We start from the raw sequence: 26,074 nt of genomic DNA, 5'->3' as shown, positions 1-26,074 counted from the left end.
TAGTAGAATTGACAACTTCTTTGAATACTTTTTATTATATATTTTAAAGTCTACGCATGGTCTTAACTGTCTGAGATTCAGTTAGGATGCAAAGCATTTTCACAAATGTCATTAAAATGTCTTGTGGCCTGGAATATCCACTTCTGAATATTGTTAATAGACAGTAAAAGGTGGACATTTATAAAGTTAAAATCTGTTTTGGTCAGTATGACCTTGCCCTTGGATTTAGGACAGGGAGAAATGCCCTTTTCCCTTTCCTATTGACCTCCACTCCAGTCTTGAATTGACACTGGTAGAAAGAGACAGAATTATCTTCCTGCTTTCTTCACAGCAAATGAAATGCCTATCATTTTGACTGGTGAAGGGTAGGAAAGCTCACGGATTGCAGAGAACCCTCAACATGGGAGTGGGGGTCCTTGTTCCACCTGGACTAGCACATAACACACAGAATGATCATTGTACACAAGGAGGTGGATAAGAACTCTTCCTCCCCACCTTATTTGGGGGACAGGAAGAGAGAGCACACAGTGCCAAGCTAGTGGAAACACACCGATGACCACTTGAAGATCCACAGCTACAGGTAAGCAAACAGTTCTATGAGCCTAGGAGTGGCACAATCCAGTCTATGCACACAAGAGATAATCAGTGAGGGGAAGAAGAAAGGCCTGCATACCACCAGGTGCCCAGCTGTCTTGCCACTCCTGTAGGCTGCAACAGAAGCAAGTCTCTTGGACTCACTTTGAATAGATAGAAAGGAAAGAGAAATCTGTTTCCCTGTTCAAGGAGCTTCTGTTGGGTCAAATTGGGTTAGATAAGGCTGGGGAAATGAGTCCCCTTCCCCTAAACCTAAAATGCTGTTGTATTTGGAGGGCTTGGAGAAAGGGTTTCCTTTCCCACTCTCTTCCTCAGTTTCCTTCAGTCACAGCAGCCCAGTAAGAGTGAAAGGATACATGTGAAGGGGGTAGATGGATTCTAGACCTGGGGTCTTTTGCTTTGCTTTGCCCTGTCCTTTGGTCATTCTGGGGACACTTGAACTTCATCTGACAAATAGCTTTGCCCGTGCCTGAGTGAGTAAAGCCTATTTTTCCTTTGAATGTCTGTGATTATTATTTTTTTTAAAAAAATCAGATACTTGCAGTTTCTGTTTTTAAAATTAGTTAAATAAGAAGCTGTTTGATCAATATAAGTCCAACGTGATATAAATGCCCCTCTTACATATTGCCACAGGCTGCTTGAGAGAGTCACCTTCTTCTGTGAGAATAAGTAAGGTAATATGTGAGTCATAAATCCACAGATCTGTGTTGCAATAACATCCATGACATCCAAAAATTAAATGTACCTTCAAGATGGTTGAAATGGGAGCAATAGAAATCTGTCTGTTCGAGGCATTTTTTTAATCCACAGATTTTTATCCACGGATTCAAGCATCCATGGCTTGAAAGTGTTTTTAAAATGTATGAATTCCAAATAGCAAACCTTGATTTTGTCATTTTATATTAGGGGCATCATTTTGCTATTCCATTGTATTTAATGGGACTTGAGCATCCACTGATTTTGTTATCCACAGGAGGTCCTGGAACCAAATCACAGTAGATACCAAGGGCCCACTCTATGTTGCACTATGTTGAAGAACCAACAGCGGAGTAAGAGGGAGGGACGCAGCCTGAACAGCATCTGTATAGAACAGCACTAAAGATGACATCAGGCCTTTTAATAGGGTTCAGCATTAAGCAAGAGGTGTGGGTCAACATTAGGATTCTTGGGTGATTTTTCCAAACCCTGAAAGTTAATGATACAACAGGACAGGTCTGCACATCTGTGGGCGGGGCTGGGTTGGCTGGCTGCATAATGAGCGTCCTCTCTAGCTCCTCCCCTTGGGTAAGTAGTCGGCGGCAACAAACTTGCAGGCAGGTTGCAAGAACAACAAAACTTTAATAGTAAGTTTTCCAAGAACAGTGCAAGAGCCCGCTGGTTATCCCTTAGCCCTAGTAACATAAACACCACAACTATCTCCAAAGTGCGACCACCTCAGGCCTTCAGTCTTCTTCCTCCGCCACCCGGGCTCGTGGCGCGCGTCTTCCTCCCGAATGCTTTTCCAGGGGCTCCAAATCGGCCTTTTCCTTCTCCCGGGGCTCGGGGCCTGTCTGCCACTGCTCCCCCTTGGGATCCCACCAGGCCTCTTCCAATGGGTCTCTTTCCTCTCTTGCCCAGCTCTCGGCGTCTGGGAAAGGGAAGTCCCCTTCCTCCCGAGGGTCCCTCAGGATTACCTCCTCGTGCGGTCCCTTGCGGCGACCACCTGACCGGCCCTGTAAGACCGCGGGCCCGCCGTCCCTTATGGCTCTCCTTTTCACCTCCGCTTTCCCTTCCTCGACCGCAACTCCCCGTCCTCCTCTTCCGCCACGTGTTCCTCCTCTCGACTGCCTCTCACCTCCTCTTATCTGCCCTGGGTCGACTCCTCCCTCCTCTGGCTCCACCTCCTGCCCCACCTGGTCCTCATTAGCCCCCTCAGCCCTCTCTCTTAAGGGTACCCCTTCACTACAACATCTTGTAACCTACTGAGATGTACATCAGTTTATCAGATCCCTTCTCCTTACAATCCCAAGCAGTTAGAGAAACTTACTGAACGCCGCCATACTTGAGTGCTGGGCTGCTTTTGACCTGATCAGATGTTAATTCAAATACTTGCAGTTTTTGTTTTTTATTGTTAATATTTGTCAAAATCTAAGAATCTTCTGTTGTTATCATTTTAACTTCAAGTCATTTCTAACTTGTGGCCCCATGGTTAAGGCGGACTTATCGTGGGGTTTTCTTGGCACGCTTTGTTCAGACTTGTCTAGGGTTACCCAGTGGGTTTCCATGGCTGAGTACTAGTCCAGTCTAAAACCCAGAACATTATACCATACTAGTTGTCATCTTGTCTTCTAATTTCTCAAAGTCTGAAAGAAGGAGAGACATAAACATCACCCATTTTTAATCTGTGTCAAACTTACTTTTTTCCACTGAGTGGTAAGACTTAAGGTACAAACATGTCACTGCCAGTCACACATGTCTGCTCTCACTTTCTAAAAATCCTCACAGACAAGCAGGTGACACATTTGTTCTTTGACTTGTGTCTGCCTTCCCAACCTCAACCTTTTTCCTTTGTCTTCCCCTGAAAAGTTTTGATTCCCCCTTTGGTGTAGTTACCACAGTTGTCTGTCTGCACCAGTGAGAGCTTTTATTTACCCACATGAACTGTGTCCTTAAGCCTTCCAGAAAGTCATCAGTCTGGATACCTATTTCAGTGGTTGGATTTTTGTCTGCAGGGAGAAAGAGGTCTATCAGTTATAAAGTTATTCCTTTATAAGAAAGATTGTAGGAAAGCAGTCAAGGTCTTCCTATTTGGATGAAATATGAGTTGTGCAGAATATATAGTTTTGTAGTGTCGCTAAAATGACCTTTTGCTCTCAAGTTTAAACATTTTTAATTGACAATTTTAAATTGTCTTTTATACTTTTTTGTCATATCATATTATTGTGAGCTGTCTTGAGGGAGCTTTCATATTATTGAGGAGCTGTCATGAATGGAGAGACAGAAATACAATTAATGGTGGTGGTGGTGGTGGTGGTGGTGGTGGTGGTGGTGGTGGTGGTGACAACGATAACAACGATAGCCTAAACTCAGTTGTTAGTCCATACTAGAGAGTGGACCACCTGAATTAGTCGGATCTACATAAATCAACAGATGCTATTGATTTAAAGTCTTATTTCCAGTTGTGTTTAATTTAGGGCGAGGTGAAGATTGTGTGGCTTTCCAGATATTCCTGGCCTGTACCTCTGTGCAGCCCTCGTCAATATAGCAAATGATGAGTAATAATCAGAGTTATACTCCTACTACATTTGGAGGGCAATACAATTCCCATCCCTGATTTTGGTTAGTAACAGCAATAACAATAATACGTTGCCATCTGTAGCTATTTAATAGCTATATGACTGACTAAAAACATTTTGATCACTTGAAAAGGTCAGCTGACCTTTGGGGAGCAAGAAACTCCTTTTTTAGTATAAATGCTTTCCCGTCTCACACAGAATGCAATGCCTTATATCAGATGCTGTCCAATATAATATAATGATGCAATGATGCACGGTATATTTAAAGGGGGAGAATTGCTGTTCTTCAGAATTGTATTATTCAAATGCAGACTTGATTAAAATTCATACAATTAATTGGTAGCTTTCTTTAACATGGTGAAATGATTATGCTATTATTAATAACACTGGTTAACACTATTATAATATTAACTAATAATAGTACAACAATATACAATATAATATATAATATATTAATATGTTACATGTATTATTAATTATTAATAATGTAATGTAATAATATATTTATAATGACAACTGTAACATAAACGATAACAGAACAACTGTGAGAAACAGGTAGGATCCCCATAGCACAGTTACAAAATAATAAAAATGGAGTTTGCCACATTGTCTGATAATAACTTAACTGATTCTTAGATTCTGGGGTAGAATCAAAACCATGAACGGTCCAGACGTCTAGACAGTAATGTGTGGTAGATGATGAAACTGGAATTAATAATACAGGTAATATGCTTCAGAAGAAGAATCCAGCTTGGATGCCACAGTAGCTCTAAACTAGCCACAACCTAGTTCTTTCTCATCTCATCTCTTGGGGTCAGTTCTACATCTCAAAATACTCTTCCACATACTCCATCGGATTCTATGATTCTGCAGCAGCTCCAGGGCATTCCCTCTCCCCCATCTTGGTAACAAAAAAGTAAGTGGGCAGAACTTGTACTATTTAGTTCCTTTACAGCTGTGGCGTGTTTCTTCTCCTTCTCCCAACCTTGGCTCAAGCATCCAGAAGTGATAGGAGAAGATGGAGAGAGCATCTTCAAGCTTTGAGGAAAATGACCCCACTAACTGAATAGATGGCTGCCCTCTGTGCAGGGTGATCAGATGTCATAACCACAAAGGAGGACAGGGCACCGCAAAATGTAGAACATTCATGAAAAATGTAGGACATTACAAAATGTGCTTTATTTACAGCTCTGTTGCATATACTGCATTTTATTACATACTCAGCCATATTTTTCTGATGAATTTATCTTCATTAAAATGTCTTGTTGGGTTGCAATATACTTAAGGATCTCTGAACAAGACAAATGCTTAAAATCCTACTTTATTAGCAACAAGCCTGTGACTGAATCTACATTTAAATTATTCCTTTCATTTCTCCATTGTGCTGAAATTAAGGGGGGAAACCCTTTCAGTATGTGTACTGTGGCCTCAAGCAGCCCATTGCCTAATACATTTGCTGTCCTTTTTCCCTCCGAGAAACAAATGTGCTCTGAGCTCTGGGGGCAAGTCTTATCTGCTGCTGCTTCTAAGAAAAAATAATTTTAGAAGGGCCCATCATATCCCGCTATTTGCAATGAGGACAAGCTGATAGATAGGCAAATTGCTTGAAGGGGAACAGCAAAAATGATATGTTACCCAATGGGCGTCTTACTCATGCTCAAAATGGAAGATATTTTGGAATTTTGCCTGAATGGAAGGTTGAAAAGAAGAACATGTCCTGGGAAAGGAGGACATCTGGTCACCCTGCCTCTCTGGGTCTCATTAGACAGATAGACAAGCCCCTGGTTTCACAGCAGGAAAACAAAAAGAATGCCTTTATCACTTTGAACTTGCAGAGAAAGGGTGATTGTGGGAGAGTTTGTTTGGTGCCTTTGTAATAATCTGTGTGTAGAGGTGACAAATATGATGAGTGCCCTCCTTTCCCCCTTGCATCTCATCCACTATAGTACAAAACATGGAAGAAACAAACACTCTTGCATCAGGTCAGTCAGTCCAAGATTCTGTTTTTTCATTCCACCCACTCCCCACCCTTAGGCAAAATATAATTTCCATGAAAGTGGCATACTCACCAGGTATGTTTGCAAGGGCGTGATGAAATAAAGGCTGAAAAGGTTTGTTTCAAGTTATTACATGTGTTTATTCCCCTCCTAACCAGTGTCAGAAGTTATTCAGTATATAGGGTTGAATCTCTTGGATCAAATCAGGAGCAGTAAATTTAAGATGCATCATCAGCACTGCAGAATTAATCCAGTTTGACACCACTTTAACTTTTCTGGCTCAATGCTATGGAATTCTGGGAGTTGTCATTTTGTGAGATATTTAGCCTTCCCTGTCGGACAGCGTGGATGCCACAACAAACTGCAGTTCCCAAAATCCCATAGCATTGAGCTACGCCAGTTAAAATGGTGTCAAACTGGACTATTTCTGCAGTGAAGATGCAGCTACAGAGGTTTGTTTTTATTTATACAGTGTATGTATGTGTACACACACACACACACACACACACACACACACACACACACACCTTTTAAAATGAAATATATTGTATACATACATACATACATACATACATACATACATATGGTTTTTTAAAGTACAATTGTAAAGAAAAGAAACAGAAAATAGGGAGGAAAGAGAAAGTGTGGGGGATGGAAATGCCTAGGATATGAATGAGGGCTATGTATATACACTGGTATAAGTTGGCCATAATCTCCAAAATATATTTTTAATTGACATGCAGGGCAGTTTCAAGAAAATATATTTTTTCATGTGTAGCTAAAATAGTAAGTTTTTCTGGCCATTGATCAATGGATGGTGAATGTTTAATTGTCTAACCTTTGAGTGTAAGTCTTTTTGCAACAGTAAAAGCAAGTAAGATCCAGTAGTCTTGGCCCTCTGTTAAATTCCTCATCACAGAAATGTAATTTGAAAGAATTTGAACAAGCATAAGAGTTTAGCAGCTGTGAGACTATAAATCCGACACCCACGTGTCTCTGGTAGGCCAACACTGAAGGTCTTGACTGGATTCTTGAAGTCATGTCTTTTCACCAGAACATTTGTTTGATCACATGAGGTCTGTGTGTCTCCCCGGAGTTTTACCACAAACCCCAGTGTCAAAGTAGAGTAAGACATGTGATCAGTCTATGTCTAGGAGTGGGCACATGCACACTTGTCAGTTAGTTTCAGTGCTTTGCTTTCACTTTTTAAGGAACCTCTCAGTTTCGACAGCTGTTTTAAGAGCTTCATTCATGGTTGCCATAACTGTGAAAACTTCATAATCATTATAAAAATACATAGGAAAGAGGAGAGAGGAAGGGAGGAACCTATCTGTCTCCCACTTTTTGAAGACAGTTGAGGCTATGTTCTGAATGGTACATACTGTATCCACATTCCTCTTTTCTCAAAACACTAACAAGGCCTGATCCAGGCAGTTGGTGCATTATTTTGGTTTGGGGCAGAGCATGGTTGTGAAGTTTGAAATTTCCCAAGCAAACATATTATTGTTTTTGAAAAGCATAGCCCAGTATGGCTTATATCAGCAAATCTTAAGTTTAAGTCTTCCAGATATTTTGGACTTTAACTTTAAGTCACAGTCAGTGTGGCCATTGGACAGGAATTCTGGGTACAGAAGTCCAAAGTATCTAAAGGACTAACAGTTCAGAAACCGTATGTGTCCTCTGGACTAGGAGGCCCAGTGTGTATATTAGATGCCTTTAACACTTCCTTGTACTGTATATGTATATGTCCTTTATTCAAATGTGTTGATAAAGGCTGTACATGCAGAAAACCTTTACAAATGCCCAGAATTCGGGTTGTATTAGTAATAGTGCTGTTCTTAGTAATTAGCTACATTTTTAATCATGCTGGATCCTAGCAGACTTTTGGACCAGGTTATCAGCTAAGGCAGCCTTTCTCAAATAGTGGGGCGGGCCCCCCAGGGGGGGCGCGAGGCTCAGTAAAGGGAGGTGCGAGGCTCTGTTATGCAGAGTTGTACTTATAACAATTTTATAGACAAATGATACTATTTACAGTTGTGCGGGGGGCACGAAATGTTTTCTTCTTCCTAGGGGGGCATGACAGAAAATAATTGAGAAGCACTGAGCTAAGGTAACTTGAAACTGCCAGCACTCATTTATTTGTTTTATTTTTCTGTTGTAGGCCAGGTGAGAATGAGCTGCGAATAGAAGACAACGCTCAGTCTGTCTGTACTGAAGGTAGGTGTGTCATAATAATCATAATAATAATCATCGTTTGTTTATATCCCGCCTTCTCCAATTAGGAATGAGGCAGCTTACAGTAAAACAGTCAAAACAGTAAACTGACAATATACAATAGTCCCAAGTTATATCCCCCCTTAAAGTACTATGTTAAATCACAGTTATATTAAAAATTCATACTATAAAGATTAATTAAAGCAAATAAAAACAAATAAACCAGAGGATGAGGTGTGAGAGAATCAATAGGCTACATAATAGTCTATTCAATGGGTGGCTGAACTATTCCAGAAAGGCCTGTCGGAAGAGATCCATCTTGACAGCTTTCTTAAAGCTGTCCAGGCTTGTACTATAACAGATCTCACCCAACAGGCCGTTCCACAGTCTGGGAGTGGTTGCCGAAAAGGTCCTCTGAGTCTCCATAGTTGTTCTGGTTTTCTGGTGGATTACCGTATACATGGGGTGGATTATATGGAGTCCTGTGTCTTCCTTGTCTGGCAAATTAAAGTTATCCAGAAAAGGCCTGCAGGACCATTAAAGAGGAAGGCTGAACATGTGCAGCTAACACATGCTCAGACACACTGTTGCTGGCATAGGCTTCTAACTGAACACTGTCAGAGACAGGATACTAAACTAGAGAAGCTTGCTTTGGAAGAATTTGGTTTTCTGACCTGAGATGTTTTATAGAGATCAGCCTCTTGCCACGGTCTCTTTCCATCACCATCCCCTGTCCTCTGTTGCTTTACTCATGTCAGACATTGCTTATCTTGCTTCTTCAGGGCCTGTGGATTCAGCTTTCACAGCCTATCCTGACACCATTCAGGCAGTCCAGGTGGGATAATGTTAAATGCTATTTAACATTTACATGAAACCGCTGGGAGAGATCATCCAGAGACATGGGGCGCGGTGTTATCAGTATGCTGACGACACCCAAATATGTTTCTCTGTGTCTCCGACTGATGCAGTGACCAGGGATGGCATCTCTCCTCTAGATGCCTATCTGGAGTCAGTAATGGGCTGGATGAGGGAAAACAGACTCAGTTTGAATCCAGAGAAAACGGAAGTACTCGTGATAGGTTCCCCAGGCCCGGGGATGGAAATATGTCCACCTGTCCTGAACGGGGTCACGCTCCCCCTGAAGGACTCTGTTCGCAGCCTGGGGGTGCTCCTGGACTCGTCGCTCTACCTTACATCTCAGGTGGATGCAACTGTCAGGAGCACTTGTTATCAGCTTCGGCTGATACGCTAGCTGCGACCTTACCTGGGCCGGGGGGACCTTGAAACGGTGGTGCATGCTCTGGTAACCTCTCGGTTGGATTTCTGTAACGTGCTCTACATGGGGCAGCCCTTGTACCAAACCCGGAAGCTTCAACTGGTGCAGAACATGGCAGCCAGGCTGGTCACTGGATGCTCCAGGACCAGCCATATAACACCTGTTTTACAAGATCTACATTGGCTGCCTATTCGCTTCCGGGCGCAATACAAGGTGTTGGTTATCACCTATAAAGCCCTAAATGGCTTGGGCCCAGGGTACTTGGAGGACCACCTCTCCCCATATAATCCGCCCCGCACTCTCAGGTTGGCCGGGAAGCAACTGTTAAGAGTTCCAAATATGAAACATTCTGTGTCTGCACAAAGGGCATTTTCCAGCTCGGCCCCGCAGCTCTGGAACTCTCTTCCCGATGAGCTCCGCTCGGCTACCTCCCTCAACATATTCAGGAAGAGGTTAAAAACCTTCCTCTTCAAACAGGCTTTCCCCCAGACAATGTAACATCCCCCCCCCCCCCCGATGTATTGATGCACCTGCACTCTTGCTAGCTATTGTTATGGTTTTAATCAGTAGTTTTTAGCTGTTTTTAATTTGTTTGATTGTACCGCTCGCATTTTTACATGTGTATGCCGTTTGGGATGTTTTGTGCACTGCCGTGCTGCTGTAACCCGCTTTGATCTGGAAAGGAAAAGCGGGATACAAATAAACAGTATTATTGTTATTATTATTATTATAAGTATTAGCAGATTGTTTTGCAGAGCATGCTAAATCACCATCCAAGCAGCATAGACAGCACAAGCAACATGAAAGATTGGTTTAGGAATAAAAAAAGGGTCCCAAACCTAAAACCTGAGTTGAAAAGAACTGTTACAACCCTTGATAGTGATGATAAAACTAGCAACAAGAAATAACAATCAAGGAATAAACAACATCATGGCAATGGCAACTGAATTTCCAACATAATCTCTTCACCACAGACCTCCCTTTGTGATCTCCTTCAAGACATTCAGGCATAGAATATATTTAGGCTTCTGATATGCAAGACTGGCTGGTCAGTAACAGACGTACCAGGGTGAGAGGCTGGTGTCTGTGCTCTTCTCCCACCTTCAGAATTTCAGCTGGAGGTTGCCTGGGAACACACACACCCTCATCTAGAGGATGGGAGATGGAAGGACATGGAATTGTGCTAGTGGGGCATTACTCTCTGCAAGCACAATGTAGGATTGCACTTTGTGTCACTGTCTTATATATTTAACAAAAGATCATCAGATCATTTAAATAGGTCACATAAGTATTTTGAGATGGATGTTCCTTGGTTACAGATGTGGTCTGGACTGAACTGAGAATGTTATCACTGTCGACACTGATGTCAGTCATGGTAATCACATTTCTGAATGCACATGTCTTCTATGTCTGTTGGGTCCAGACCTGCCAATACAGTCCACTTTTTGGCCCTGACCTTCTGGTCTAATGATACAATGCCTGTTTCTCACAGTTTCTAATACTCAACATATTCATAAAATCATAGAATTGGAAGAGACCGCAAGGGCCTTCCAGTCAAACTCCTTGACATGCAGGAATACACAACAAAGCACTCCTGACACATGGCCATCCAGCCTCAGTTCCAAATCTACCTGAAAACCTCCAAAGAAGGAGACTCCACCACACTATGAAGCAGCATACTGTATTTCATTGTCAATCTTTACTGTCAGGAAGTTCTTCCTAATGTTTAGGTAGAATCTCTTTTCCTGTAGCTTGAATCCATTGCTTCATGTCCTAGAATCTGGAGTAGCAGAAAATAAGCTTGCTCCAGCCACAATATGGCACCTTTGCAAATATTTAAACATGGCTATCGTGTCACCTCTTAACTTTCTCTTCTCTAGGCTAAACATACCCAGCTCCATTACCTGCTCCTCATAGACATGGTTTCCAGATCATTTTGATTGCCCTCTTGTTAACATGTTCCAGCCTATCAATATCCTTCTTGAACTGTTGATGCTCAGAACTGTACACAGTATTCCAGGTGACCAAAGCAGAATAGAGTATCACTATTATTTCCCTTGATCCTCTAAACACTATACATGTATTGATCCAGCCTAGAATTGCATTGGCTTTTTTAGCTGCTGCATGACAGTGTTGACTCAGGTTCAGCTTGTGGTCTATTTAGACTCCTAGATCCCTTTCACATGTACTATTGTCAAGCCAGGTGTCACCCACCCATACTGTATTTGTGCATTTAATTTGTTCTGCCTAAGTGTAGTACCTTACATTTCTCCCTGGTGAAATCCATGTTGTTAGTTTTGGCCCAGCTCTCTAATTTGTTAAAGTAATTTTGAACCATGATCCTGTCCTGCGAGGTGTTAGCTACTCCTCCTAATTTGGTGTCATCTGAAGATTTGATAAGCATGCACTATATTCCATCACCCAAGTCATTGATAAAGATATTGAACAGCACTGGTCCAGGACAGAAACCTGTCCTAAACAGTTGCATTGTCTAAGCCTCATCTTACTTGCTTGTTTACAAGGATATCATGCAGCATCTTGTCAGAGGCTTTACTGAAGTCAAGATATGCTGCACCCCCAGCATTCCCTTCATCTACCAAGCTTGTAACTTTATTTAAAAAAAGATAAGATTAGTCTGGCATGTTTATTTTTTGAGGAACCCATGTTGCTATTTAGTGATCATGGCATTCCTTTCTACGCACTTGCAGACTGTCTGTTTAATAATCTGCTGTAGAATCTTTCCTGGTTTTTGATGTCAAGCTGACTGAGCAGAAATTGTATGGGTCCTCTTCCCCCATCACCACCACATTTTTTAAAAAAAAAGATGGAAACAACGTTTGCTTTCTTCCAATCTGCTGGGACTTCTCTTGTTGTCCAGGAGTTCTCAAAGATTATTGTCAGGGGCTCTGAGATTACCTCTGACAGTTCTTTCAATACTTTTGGATGTAGTTCATCTGGTCCTGGAGACTTAAATTCATATAGACTGTACTACCTCTTTACCTAGTCAGTGCTGCATTTCCTCTACTGCATCATCTGCTCCATTTCCCCCAAGCTGAGCACTATTTTCCTTTTGATAGAAGACCCAGGCAAATGAGGTGTTGAGTAGTTCTGCGTTCTTTCTGCTCCTTGTTAGCATTTCACTGTCTTCCTCACTCAGTGGCTCTACCATTTTCTTGTTCTTCTTTTGGCTATTGACATACTCAAAAAGCCCTTTTTTTAAATCTCTCTAGCAAGCCTCCACATTTTATGAGCCTTAGGTTTTCTGACTTTCTCCCTATACATGCTGGCTATGCATTTTAATTCCTCTTTAGTGAGTTCCCCCTTTTTCTATTTCTCGTACATATCCTTTTTAAAACTTAGTTCAGCTGAAAGTTCTTTAAACATCCAACCTTGTTTCATTAGATGCCTCTCATTTGTCCTCCTCACTGGAACTGTTTGAAATTGTACATTTAATATTTCACTGTTAAACTCCCATTCATCATGAACCACCACCCCCTTTTTTATTCTTGACAACATGACCACCCCCATTATTTCCCTAAGTTTACTAAAATCAGCTTTCTTTAAATCTGGAATGCATGCCTGACTAGGCTTAGCTTCGCCTTTCAGCTATATAACAAACTCCACGAGAACATGTTCAATTCCATTTAAGATTCCCGCCACTTCCACCCCATTAACCAGTTCATCACTGCTCTCTCTTCAGAGACCATTATAGGTACCACGAATTTGGGCTACCCTCCCTCAGTTTTTCTCTCGTTCTCCTGATGCAAGCTAGCCTTTGTTGCCTCAGTTTGTCTTGATACCAACTCCACACAATTAATGTTAACACCTTATTCCCCTTTTACAGCAACAGTCCCTTTTTTAGTATTTGCTCTGACACTGCCACTCAAATAGTGCAGTATCAGCACAAACACTATCAAGACCATATCTCTCCTGTGTTGGCATCCCTTCACTGGCTCCCCCTCCCTTTCCGCATTCAGTATAAGCTCCTGCTGTCGACATTTAAAGCCCTCCATGGACTGGCCCCTCCTTACTTATCAGACCTTATTTCTCCTCACCTTCCAACTCGGGCCATCCGTTCTGGTAGTCAAGGTCTACTGTCCCAGCCCAGGATTTCCTCTGCCCCATCTCAGATTCGCCCCTTTTCACTTGCTGCCCCTCACTCCTGGAACCTTCTTCCCCAGCGAGCAAGAGCTATCACTTCTTTAACCAGCTTCAAAACGGAGTTGAAGACCATCCTGTTCAGAGAAGCCTTCCCAGGCATTGCATAATTGTCGCTTACTATTTGATGTTCTTTTGGTGCCTGTTTTATTGAATCCTTTCCTATATTGCTATGTATTTTATATGTATTATCCTACTAGAAAGGCCCCTTCCCCACCCCCAGTCCCTTTGTGTCGTGTCTTTTTAGATTGTAAGCCTGAGGGCAGGGAACCGTCCAATTAAAAGATTATATGTACAGCGCTGTGTAAATTTACAGCGCATTATAAATAAAGGTTAATAATAATAATAATCTAAGACTCATCTAGTAGTCCAGATGTTGGTAAGGAAGGCCTCTTTAGTTCAAGAACAAATGATAAACTTAATCGTGGCAAAAAAACAAAAACAGGACTAAACAGTGAGAATGAATATGCCTTCACCCACTTCACAGTACTCTTGTGCCAGTGTTAATCTAGTCTCAAGCAAACAAGATACCACTTGCGATCTCCTATATACGAGTCATTTTGGCAATTTTTTTACTCATTGCCATCAACTAGCTTGTTGTGTATTAATGTAAGTGTAAATCCTTGTTTAAGCACAAAACTTCAAAGTTTCCTGGAAGCTTTCACTGTCCTCATTCATGTCTTACCCATCTGACACATACTCTCTTCTACAGCAGGGTTATCCTTTTTTCTGTCACTGGTAGGTAATTATTTCAGACAAAAGGGTTCTGTTCATCATTAAAAAAAAATGGGACATGCCACCAAATTCAGCATTTAACAACCACAGGGCATTTACTATCTTCCTCAGTTAGTATTGAAGCATAATCCAAGATTGGTATCCTTTCAAATAAAGGTGCAGTAGCACCTGTTCCATGCTTCAAAATACCAGGTACTTGTGTATTAAGTATTTTCTAATTCTGAAGAGAGGTGATAGGTTGCAACCCATCTTAGGCCTAGAGGGTATAAATACCTTCACAATCACAGAAAAAAAAATTATGATCACTATTCAATCCATACTTATCCTTCTTTGGCTTGGAGATTGATTTGCGATCATCAGTCTCCAAAATGCAAATGTTATATCGCTAACTGATGTTTGTGTTGCCATTGATGAGATTTGCAGTCTGTTCCAATCACTTATAGTTCATGGTTTTCTTGTACAGTTTGTAAATGGCACCAAATGTTTTAGAAAATGCATATGCATACCTGTGGACTCAACACATCATGATCTATCCATATATAAACAATTAGTTGCTTTGTGAGCTTGGAGTCAGCTCTTTGTCAAAGTCTCCACATAACTCTCCCTTCTAACTGCTTTCAAGTTAAACAACAACCCCCAAAAATCAATTCTGCTCACAGTTTAGTGGATAACATTTAGTGGATAACATCAGATTCTATCATGGACAGAGGCTGTCTTCCCAGAGACACAGCAAGCACCCAGTGGCTGCAATTAAGAAAGCGTTGTCAGCAATGGCAGTTCTAGCAAAACATCTCCAACTGTTGCTGCATCTCATCCACAGTTAATAGTCTTTGTGAAGGGCTCCATGCAATTGCTTCAAAAGTAGCTTATCAGAGTATTCCATATAAAAGTCACAACCTCTAGCTAAAACTCTGTCTCCTGTAAGGAGCCTGGAGTTTAATCTTGCACGTTCTATAAGAAGATGCATCTTTCCAGAAACAGAATCTGTCTTTAGTATGAACACAACCACCACAGGATGGGGAGCGCATTGCAATCATCACACTATCTAGGGTCAGTGGTTTTGTACAGAGGGAAAAAATGTCATCAATGCTTTAGAACTTTTGTTTATCATCAGATCATTTCAAATGTTCAAGCCACTGTGAGATTGCACAGTTCAGTTGATGACTATCAGATACAATTATCATCACCTCAGTAAAAAAGGTAGTACTTGTCTGGGGACTCTGCTCTTGATGACCTTACAGTGCTAGAATTTGGTGTCATATCAGGTAGACTTGGCTAGCAGCCATGCATGTTCCTGGAGAAAACACTGCAAAAGAAGGTAGCATTTCATGAATGGTCCTTGGCTCCAGAGGTACTCAGGCCAGGACTTAACACAAGCCGACTTTGTTGCCACTCCTGCCTATACTGCTTGGAAAAAAAAACCAAAGATGGAATTGCCCAGGGATTACAACTGGAGCAGCCTATTACTTTATGCATGCATGCCCATTCCTGTAATCACCAAAAGCCCTTATCAGTATATGGCAGAACAATGCAGACTCAATGGTTCCTTGTCAGCCTTGGTTTTGCTCCATTCTTGATGATAATGGATCTTTTCTACTTATACTTATCAGTAGTTTGGATCTCCTTGTCTTGACAAGAGGGAGAGGAGTGTCATCTGGTTTTTCATCCTCAGTATTGATGGCATGGAGAATTTATTGTTGTTAGACTGGCCAGCCTCCCAAGGCACCAGCTGTAATCAAAGCCCCTATAAAGCTAAAATCACATTGTTTTAAATAGGAATCTTTCAAGATATCCATCTCTGTAGATATTGGGGAGTTCAGGGTGTCTCACATGCTTCATTTCTGCTTTCTATAAAAGAGAGAGGACTTCTATATTTCTCCCCATGGATAAATTGCTGCACTATCTGCATATTCCTTTTTGCCTTCAGCTTCCTCTTGGTTTTGCACAATCTCTACTCTACACAGGAACTGCATAATCTCTACTCACCTGTACTACAGCCATCATCTCCTTAGAGTATTTCTGTCATTCTTTCTTTCAATGAGGAAGGAGGCTATTTGAAATCCCCCTATGACAGGGTTGCATCCTTTGTTCCTGTGAGTGGCTCTTGTAGTTGCCATAACACCAGTCAAGAGAGCAAATGAGTTTTGTGCCCTTTTCCAAACTCTTGATTTTTCATCAAGACAGCATAGTTCACTGGCTATCTCCTTTCTACCCAAAGGTATCTTGTTTTCCCCCCATATAGGTCTGCATGTATTTATGCAGAGACCAGCATCAGCAGTGGACATCTATATTGCACTCACTAGATCTTTGGAAAGCTTCTGTGTTCTGTATTGACTAAACCACATACTTTTACAATTTGTCTTATTTATTTTGGGGGTACAGAAGCCTGAAAAATTGGTCTCCATTTCACCTCAGTGGTAAAGTGGGCAGTTTCAACAGAGTTTTGCTGTTGCCTCACCAAATTACCCTTAACTAGGAATGTTTCACTGGGGCCATGTCCAGAGAATTTCTGAAGGGAACACTTATCCCAGATGTGTATAAAGCTGCTACATGGTCACAACCTTGCACTTCCATGCATCATTGCCTACTGGATGTGAGATCATGTACTAACATGTCACTGTACCTCTTTCCTCCTTCATCCTCTCCAGGATGAGCTCTATAGTTTCCCATACATGTGAGTTATACAGAGACCACAGGAAAGAACATGTTGCTTACCTGTAGCTGTGGTTTTTATAGTAGTTGTATGTGAACTCACACTACTTTCCCACTATCCCATACCTGTATTATTGTAAAATGGGAGCTGATTTAGAACAAGGTGAAGGGAAGGGGAAAGGCACTGACATGCACAGTATAAAATGTGGGGGTTTTGCCAGATGATGCCAGGTTAGTCTTAGAAGTTTTTGAATGGTCACAGGGAAAATTCCCTGTGTGTGAGTTCACAGACAACCTCTTGAAGAATTACAGTTACAGGTAAACCACCTGTTCCTTTGCTACTTGCAGTCTTTTTAAAAATACACTGGAGATGTCAAGTATTGAGCCTTGGATCTTCATCTTATACACTGAAAGCAGGTGCTCTCTAACACTTAGTTTGCCATAAGGCAATAACGCAGATGTGTAGAATGGAGAAATAATCATGAGAAAAAGGGTGAAGCACCATATCTTCTCCTTCCTGCTTTTCCACTTCAAATCTCAACATCATGAAGCTTGGAGAAATGGGCAATTGTTACAGGTATTTTCGTATCACACCCAGCGGGATAGATCTAACCAGTGGATCCATCTAGTTATTATTATTTATTATTATTATTAACCTTTATTTATAAAGCGCTGTAAATGTACACAGCGCTGTACATACAATCTTTTTAATTAGACGGTTCCCTGCCCTCAGGCTTACAATCTAAAAAGACATGACATAAAAGGAGAAGGGAAAGGCGGTGGGGCTAGTAGGCTAATACATAAAAAATACATAGCAATACAGGAAATGGTTCGATAAAACAGGCACCAAAAGAACATCAAATAGCAAGCGACAATTATGCAATGCCTGGGAGCGCTTCTCTGAACAGGATGGTCTTCAACTCTGTTTTGAAGCTGGTTAAAGAAGTGATGGCCCTTGCTCGTGGGGGAAGAAGGTTCCAGGAGTGAGGGGCAGCAAGTGAAAAGGGGCGAATCCGGGATGGGGCAGAGGAAATCCTGGGCTGGGACAGCAGACCTTGACTACCAGAACGGAGGGCCCTAGTGAGAAGGTGAGGAGAAAGAAGGTCTGATAAGTAAGGAGGTGTAGCCAAGGGTCCGTAGGGGAATTTTATTATGTTGTTATTGGTCCAAATATTGCAAGAGGGGGCTGGCCACAAGAGCCCACCGAAATCACCCTCCCGATATGTATACGGAGTAGACCAGGGGATCCCAATAAATAAAGCTGAGACGGATATTAATAACTAGATGTCTAATTTATTGGAATAGGGGAAAAACACATGCGTTGCGCATACACTCACACACACACTCAGGACTCAGGAAAATTAGGGTTGGAAAATGGGAACAGATTTCAGGCGTTACTAATGGAGATGCTTACCAGAATGTAGATTCCCTCCGGGAAGCGAATGGGGTGATGGACAGTGAGACAAGCCTGCTCCGCACCCTGGGTTTGAGCAGAAATGCCGGCTACCAAAACAGAGGTCCGACTGATGTGGAGTAAGTAGACCTTGTAAATGGCGCGCTGAGCAGCCAAAGTGGGGACTTTTTATAGGCCAAATCTGGCCTTAGGCAAAGAGGCTGGCTTGGCCGAAACAAAGGTGTTTAATTGTTTTCTTTTCACCTGGATGTCTGGATCTGATAATATCAATGACTTAAGTTGTTCGGACAACAGACTTGAGGAGGGGGTGATAGCTTCAGGCAAGGCAAACATTTGCTCTTCTTGGTCCTATGATAATCCCTTCATGTGACTTCCCAGACCTTCTAAGATGTTAATATGGGTGCTCCCTTAGGGGATGTGTACATGTCCTCTCGCTTTGCCAGTAATGGAGGACAGGCTGCTAGAGTTCATCCAGGGGTCATTAAGGGTTATCATTGATTCCAAAATTTATATGAAACAGCATGGGTAACAGAGGGGCCAGCCCATGGAGGGCTTTAAACGTCGACAGCAGGAGCTTGTACTGAATACGGAAAGGGAGGGGGAGCCAGTGAAGGGATGCCAACACAGGAGAGATGTGGTCAGAGCGGTGGGAGGATGTGATAATGCGTGCAGCTGAATGCTGGACAGAGATTAAAGGACGGAGGTGAGAAAGAGGAAGCCCAGCCAGGAGGACGTTACAGTAATCACGTCGTGAGATCACTAGGGCATGGACCAGGATCTTGGCAGTAGAGGCAGAGAGATATGGTCGGATTTTGGCAATATTGTATAAAAAGAATCTGCAAGCCTTGGCTGTGGTCTGGATCTGAGGGATACATGACAGAGAAGAGTCAAAGATAAAACCAAGACTGCGGGCTTGCTGGACTGGTTGAATAGAAATGTTGTCCACAGAGACAGTAAAGGAGTGTTGAAAGGTGGGCTTAGGAGGAAAGACAAGAAGCTCCGTCTTGGACATGTTGAGCTTCAAATGCCGATGGCACATCCACTGTGAGACACCTGTGAGGCAAGACGAGACTTGCTGTTCAAGCCTTGGAGAAAGGTCAGGAGCGGAAAGATACAGCTGGGTGTCATCGGCATACAGATGGTAGGAAAAGCCAAAAGAGCTAATGAGTTTTCCTAAGGACGGTGTGTAGAGAGAAAACAGAATGGGACCCAGAACAGAGCCCTGGGGAACTCCAACAGATAAGATCTAAACCAGTCAAGAACAGAGTCTGAGAACCCAAGGTCAGAGAGTATGTCAATTAGGAGACAGTGATCAACGGTGTCAAAGGCTGCAGACAAATCAAGAAGGATGAGAACAGAGTAAAGGCCGTTAGCCTTGGCCTGTAAAAGGTCATTGGAGATCTTAGTGAGAGCTGTCTCTGTAGAATGCCTTGGGCGGAAACCAGACTGAAAGGGATCGAGAATGGAGTTGGCTTCAAGAAACTCAAGACAGCGAGAATAAACAACCCGTTCCAAAACCTTAGGAAGAAAGGGAAGAAGAGAAATCGGACGATAGCTAGACAAAGAGGAGGGGTCAAGAGAAGGTTTTTTCAGAATAGGGGAAATGAGAGCATGTTTTAAGTCCGAAGGGAAGGAGCCTGTAGAGAGAGAGAGATTGAAGATATGGAGAAGCGAGGGCAGAAAAGAAGGAGCTATAGAGATTAGAAGACGAATAGGAATTGGGTCAAGAGAGCAAGTTGCAGGTTTGGAAGAGTTCAGAAGTGAAGAGAGTTCATCCAAAGAGGCAGGAGGAAACACAGAAAATTTTTTAGGGGAGGGCAATAGAAGATTATGAGCAGAAGAAGAATCGGGGAGGACTATCTCAGAGCGAATAGTGGTGATCTTAGAGATGAAATAATTAGCAAAGTCATTAGGAGAGAATGATGAAGAGACAGGAGGAGAGGGAGGTTTAAGCAAAGAGTTGAAGGTGGAGAACAAATGCTGCGGGCGCCTCTCATTGGCAGAGATCAATGATTTGTAATAATTTTGTTTTGTCATAGACAGGACACATATTTTCTGCTGATAGTAGCCAGCCAATGGCACTGGGACATTCCCAAGCAGGGCATGATGGAAGTGATCCTTTGGCCTTTATTACTTGTAACATCAGCAGTGACCTTGCCCTCTGAGTAATACATAAAAATTTCTTAATGCTTGGAGTCACTTTTTAATAATCTAAAGGAAGAATCCAGCAGGTTCATGATTTATTGCATGAAAATAATTCATTTCATTTTAGATTACGTCAGTTCTCTCTACTTGTTTTAATTTCAGTGAATGTGTGCATTTTTTCCCCTTTTTCCAAACACCAAACATGATCCTTGAAATCCTACAGTATGCCTTTGGAACCTAGCAACAGTGTTTAATCTTGCATTTTCTCTATACCTTTAAAAGTTTGCTTTTATTTTTAAAATACATGCATCTGTTCAGAACTCTTGTGGGACATGCTTTAAAAATATACACTGTGAAAGAGGAAGCCCAAGGAGAAAAAGGATGCTGTGTCCTTTTTGGCAGCTTCTTCCTCAGATTTACTAACCAGATTATTCCAGTGCTCAGACCATTCACTGAACCCACTGCGTTGTGTGCATGTTTGATTAAGCCTAAGGGGAGATTGCTGGGTGGAAGTGCTTGTGTGTTATGCCTACGACGCTAATCTCACAGAAGCCACATTCTATGAAAAGAAAAGCCAAATCTTGAATAAATGATACCAAACTAGGTACATGTGTATTATTCCATGTATGCATTGTTTTGCAGACTGAGGGTGTATGGGTACAACACTTGTTCCACTCCCTCATCCCTAGAGTTTTACTTAGCCCTGTGTTAGCTCCTCAGATTTCTCCAGATATTACACTCTTGCAAGTATATCTTTGTAACAATATTGGCCAGAAACATGTGTTAATATGTGTGTGTATCTGCATATGTGAGTTTGAGTTCATACGGTTAGGAATCTTGGATCTCGGTGCAGAACCAAATTCTTTTTTTTCTTTTTTCTTTTTTTTAATAATGTTTATTAAATTTTAAAAACATATAAGAACAAAAAACAACATTTGGCTATCATCCATAATATATCATAACACGAAACTACTATCAGTCAGAACCAAATTCTTTTATTGCAGTCAGCAGTTCTGAAGATTATGCATTGCCCACATACATCCAATAACATGATTGTGTGTTGCTCATGTTTATCCAATTTGCAGACTGCTGTAAAATGCTGCTTTAGATGAGATAAGCTAATTTTGATTTCTTTCCTTCTCCCCCCTGCACCCCCATTTCAGAATGGGACCCCGAAAGAGACCTGGCCTGTGAATTTCCAAATCCTCCAGCAGTGCAGCCCCAAGCTTTTATGACACAGGTAAGAAGCTGTATATCATTCTAGAGGACAGTCCTTTAGCACTACACTGAGGCATTGGGAATACTGTAGTATTTGTTTCTTAGTGCCTGTTCCACAACCTTCTCTTTGTTATAAATTGCATTTGTTTATTTAGTATTATTTAGAATTTCCCTTTTCTAGTGTATCTGTCAAACAGCAAACAGCTTCATATCATTTTCATCAGTGATACTAGTTTAAGAATTTAGACAAATTATTCCCATCTTACAGGTTTAAAAAACTGAGAAGATCTTTGTTCCTTCCCTAAGGCTGCATCCCCACTGCGGAAATAAAGTAGTTTGACACTACTTTAACTTCCATGGCTCAGTGCTGTGAAATTCTGGCATTCATTGTTTGGTGTGGTACCAGAGCTCTCTGACATGAAAGATTAAATATCTCACAAAACTACAAATCCCAGAATTCCATAGCATTGAATCGTGGCAGTTAAAGTTGTGTCAAGCTGCTTTATTTCTGCGGTGAGAAATGCAGCCTAAGTTTCCTTCCTGGATACTTTCTCAAGAAATATTTGAATTACTTTTTGCATCTCTGTCAAGTTGCCATATTGGTTTGAGTTATGTATAAGTGCCCTGCTTTAAGTGCCCTGGCTCAGTGCTACGGAATCCTGGGAATTGTAGTGTGTTGTGTCACCAGAGCTCAATGACAGAGGAGGCTAAATGTCTCACAAAATTACAGTTCCCAGAATTCTTTAGCACTGAGCCAGGGTGGTTAAAGTGGTCTCAAACTAGATGATTTCTGCAGTGTGTTTTGTATCATAGATACTATATCTTGAATTGTTCGGGTTTGTTTTTGTTTTTAATGAAGGTGTAATAAAGTTCCAAGGTCTTTTCCTGCAAGAAATTGTTCTTTTAGTTCAAACATTTTGGCCAAAGTCACACTTGTTTATCCACTACTTCTACTCTAAAATATAGGCTGAGTGTCCCTTATCCAAAATGCTTGGGACCAAAAGTGTTTTGGATTTTGGAGTTCTTCTGATTTTGGAAAAAATGCATATACACAATGGGATATCTTGGAAATGGGACCTAAGTTTTAAAACAAAATTCATTTCTGTTTATATACACCTCATATGTATAGCCTACAGGTGATTTCAACCACCCATGTGGACAATTTTGGATTTTGGAACTCCAGATAAAGGAGACTCAACCTGTATCTATTAATGTAAAATATGTTGGATGAATAATCTCTGTGTTCTCATATTTATTCCATAATTCAGGGTCCCGCAAACATCAGCCTAGATTAAAACCCGCTGTCTATGATGTATTTTAAATCTGAATTTATCCCTAACTTCCAGGAGAATTTTTAAAATAACATTGCCCTTTCCATAATATATCGAGCTCTGATTCTTTTTGTAATGCAAATTAGACTTTCAGAGGAACCTTGTTATAAAGTATTGTAACACAAAATCATTTCTTACCTTTTTCCTCAAAGAACAATTATATGGGTATGATTTGACACATAATAATATAGCCTGAACCAGACGGCCAAAAGTGCAGGCTGTGGCCCAATCTGGGGATGTGACATACAGATGATGCATGCTCCCGGATCAGGCTGAAGTTACGCTGCAGCTGCCTAAGGCGGCCCGGAGCTGCAGGCAAAAGGAACACAAAAAAAGCGCTCCTTGCTGGTGGCTCGTTCAAGACCACCGCAGCAGCCGGCCTCCAGACCAAGATGTGTGGTCACTGCAGCCATGTACCAAACGGGGAGCAAACCAGGGCTGGAGTGGCCAAAGGCTGCTCTAAACTGCTGGTGTGTTTGACTAATAGCTGCCTATTTGATATGTTATAGATTTTGTTCAATTAACAATATTGTGTCATTTTCTCTATTTCCTTCCAAAGGAGTAGCCATTTTATTCTAATCAATTTTTCTGATAATGAAGAGCAAGGGTGGAATTCATATGTCCATTGGGCCCCATTTAGCCCTTGGAGGTCCTGTGCATCCCTTGGAACCCTCACCCACCCATCCACAAAAAATGTTCAGCCCAGAAGAATAACATTCTTCCCATGTTCAAAACATACCATTTGAAATCTTCATGTTCTTTTTGTTTCATTGTATGGCCGAGTTATTTTTATACATATTTTATACATGTCATCAAAATTTTAAGTTTTTTAAAATTAAAGTTGTTTTAAGTCACATTAAAAATCCCTTGCAAACATCTTTTACAATTAACACAAAAAACAACAACAAAAAACCGATGATATTAAATACAATAAAACATAATACATATATGAGAGTCAATAGACAGTACTATACGTTTACACATATACAAATAATAATAATAATTAATAATAATTTGTTTTATTTATATACCGCTATTCCAAAGATCATAGCGGTGAACAGCAATTAAGCTAATTAGCAAGTAAGCTAATTTGCCCCCAACAATCTGGGTACTCATTTTAGCGACCTCGGAAGGATGCAAGCCTGAGTCAAGCTTGGGCCCTTTTGCTGGTCTTGAACTCACAACCTTGTGGTTTCGAGTGAATGGCTGCAGTACAGGCATTTAACCACTGCGCCACCAGGGCTCCATATACAAAGACAATATACAAAACTATTCAATTATACACAGAAAAACTAAACTATAACTAATCTAACTATACAATTAAATAGTTTTTTGTGGGTTTTTCGGGCTATGTGGCCATGTTCTAGAAGAGGTTATTCCTAACGTTTCGCCAGCATCTGTGGCTGGCATCTTCAGAGAAGAGTTCTGTGAAGATGCCAGCCACAGATGTCGGCGAAATGTCAGGAAGAAACTCTTCTAGAACATGGCCACATAGCCCGAAAAACCCACAAAAAAACTATGGATGCCGGGCATGATAGCCTTCGACTATACAATTAAATCATTCATACACCATTCATTACTTCCTACTCACTAGCTATTTTCCTTTTAACCATAGATAAGTACTGTATATCAATTATCCTAAAACAGAAAGTAAATATGTCTTCCTTCCTTCTTTCTTTTTCTTCTTTTCTCTTTGTAACATTTAATTCTTTATCCATTTTTAATCCACTTTCAACTTTATTACAATTATATTATATTATATTATTTATATATTATAATATTATAATATATTATAATATTATATTATTTCTGGTTCTGCATTAATTTATTCCACTTTTACCCCCATAGTTGCTAATTCCCCCCATTTTTGCTGGAAGTATTCTAGAATTTCTTTCTAGGCTTCAGTGTTCCTGTTGGATTTATCATTTCTCAAACTTCTTGTCAGTTTGTCCATTTCAAGAAAGGTCATTAATTTGAATGCCCATTCTTCTATTAATGGAGTATCTTCTTTCTTCCTTTTCTTAGCATAAATTATTCTTGCTGCTGATAACGTATAAAACAAGATTTTACCAAAAACATTTTCCATGTTTTCATGTAGCATATTTAACAAAAAAAAATCTGGCTTTAATTTGAAATTAATATTTGATCATCTTCTTTTCAAAATATATCTGTTCAAAATATATCTGTTTCCAATATTTTAACACTTTTTCACATGTTCACCACATGTGAAAAAGCAGTCCCTTTTGCTCTTGACACTTCCAGCATTTGCTACTGCAATTACCATACATCTTACACAGTTTATTAGGTATTAAATACCATCTAAAGCAGGGGTAGGCAACCTTTTTGAGCCGGGGGCCGGGTTGCTGTCCCTCAGACAACTGGGGGGCCGAAGCCGGGGCGTGGAGCTTTCACCCTCTGGGGCGGAGCCGCATGGCAGGGCGGAGCTTCTACTATCCGGGGGCGGAGCCACGTGTCAGGGGCGGAGTTTCCACCCTCCAGGGGCGGAGCCGCATAATAATAATAATATTTGCAAGAAGCTACTAGGGCCGGCAATGCCATAACACAGGAAAAATGCATGCACACTGTCTCAACCCAGAAAAGAGCAAGCAAGTCCATGTGGGGGGATTTTGCAAAGAGAATACCAAAGGATAACAACAACAATAATAATAGCAATATTTGCAAGAATGGAAGCGACTAGGCAAGGCCACAAAACAGCAAAAAACGCATGCCACTGTCTCAAACCACTTTCTTTCTTTCTCTCCCTTCCTCTCTCCCTCTCACTCCCACCCTCCCACACTCTCTCTCTCTCTATCTATCTCTTCTCCCCTCCCTCCCTCTCTCTCCTCTCCCTCTCACCTTTTCTCTCTCTCTCTCTCTCCTCCCCTCCCTCCCTCCCTCCCTCTCCCTCCCACCCACCCTTTCTCTCTCTCTCTCCTCCCCTCCCTCCCTCCCTCTCTTTCCTCTCCCTCCCACCCTTTCTCTCTCTCTCTCTCCTCCCCTCCCTCCCTCTCTCTTCTCTCCCTCCCACCCTCTCTCTCTCTCCTCCTCCTCCCCTCCCTCCCTCT

The 26,074-nt window shown here is 41.4% G+C and overlaps 1 protein-coding gene across 3 annotated transcripts in view; it reads left to right on the top strand.

Annotated features, from left to right (window-relative positions):
* The window catches only part of LOC149322952 (uncharacterized), a 52,112-nt gene that overhangs the window by 15,944 nt on the left and 10,094 nt on the right, over positions 1 to 26,074 (top strand). For all 3 annotated transcript variants that reach the window (XR_016272313.1, XM_089485266.1, XM_089485260.1), the window contains exons 2-3: positions 8,028 to 8,083; positions 21,624 to 21,700. Coding sequence is in view for 2 of the 3 variants with exons in the window: in XM_089485266.1 (XP_089341392.1) it covers positions 8,028 to 8,083; positions 21,624 to 21,700 (133 nt within the window). In the remaining variant the exon portion in view is untranslated. The remainder of the gene's footprint in view (positions 1 to 8,027; positions 8,084 to 21,623; positions 21,701 to 26,074) is intronic.

Source organism: Sceloporus occidentalis, unplaced genomic scaffold (assembly GCF_023333645.1).
Source record: "Sceloporus occidentalis isolate IW3139 unplaced genomic scaffold, rSceOcc1.0.p SCAF_1, whole genome shotgun sequence".
Classification (NCBI taxonomy): Eukaryota; Metazoa; Chordata; class Lepidosauria; order Squamata; family Phrynosomatidae; genus Sceloporus; species Sceloporus occidentalis.
Note: the sequence above shows the minus strand (reverse complement) of the source record. Positions and strands in the feature narration are given on the sequence as shown.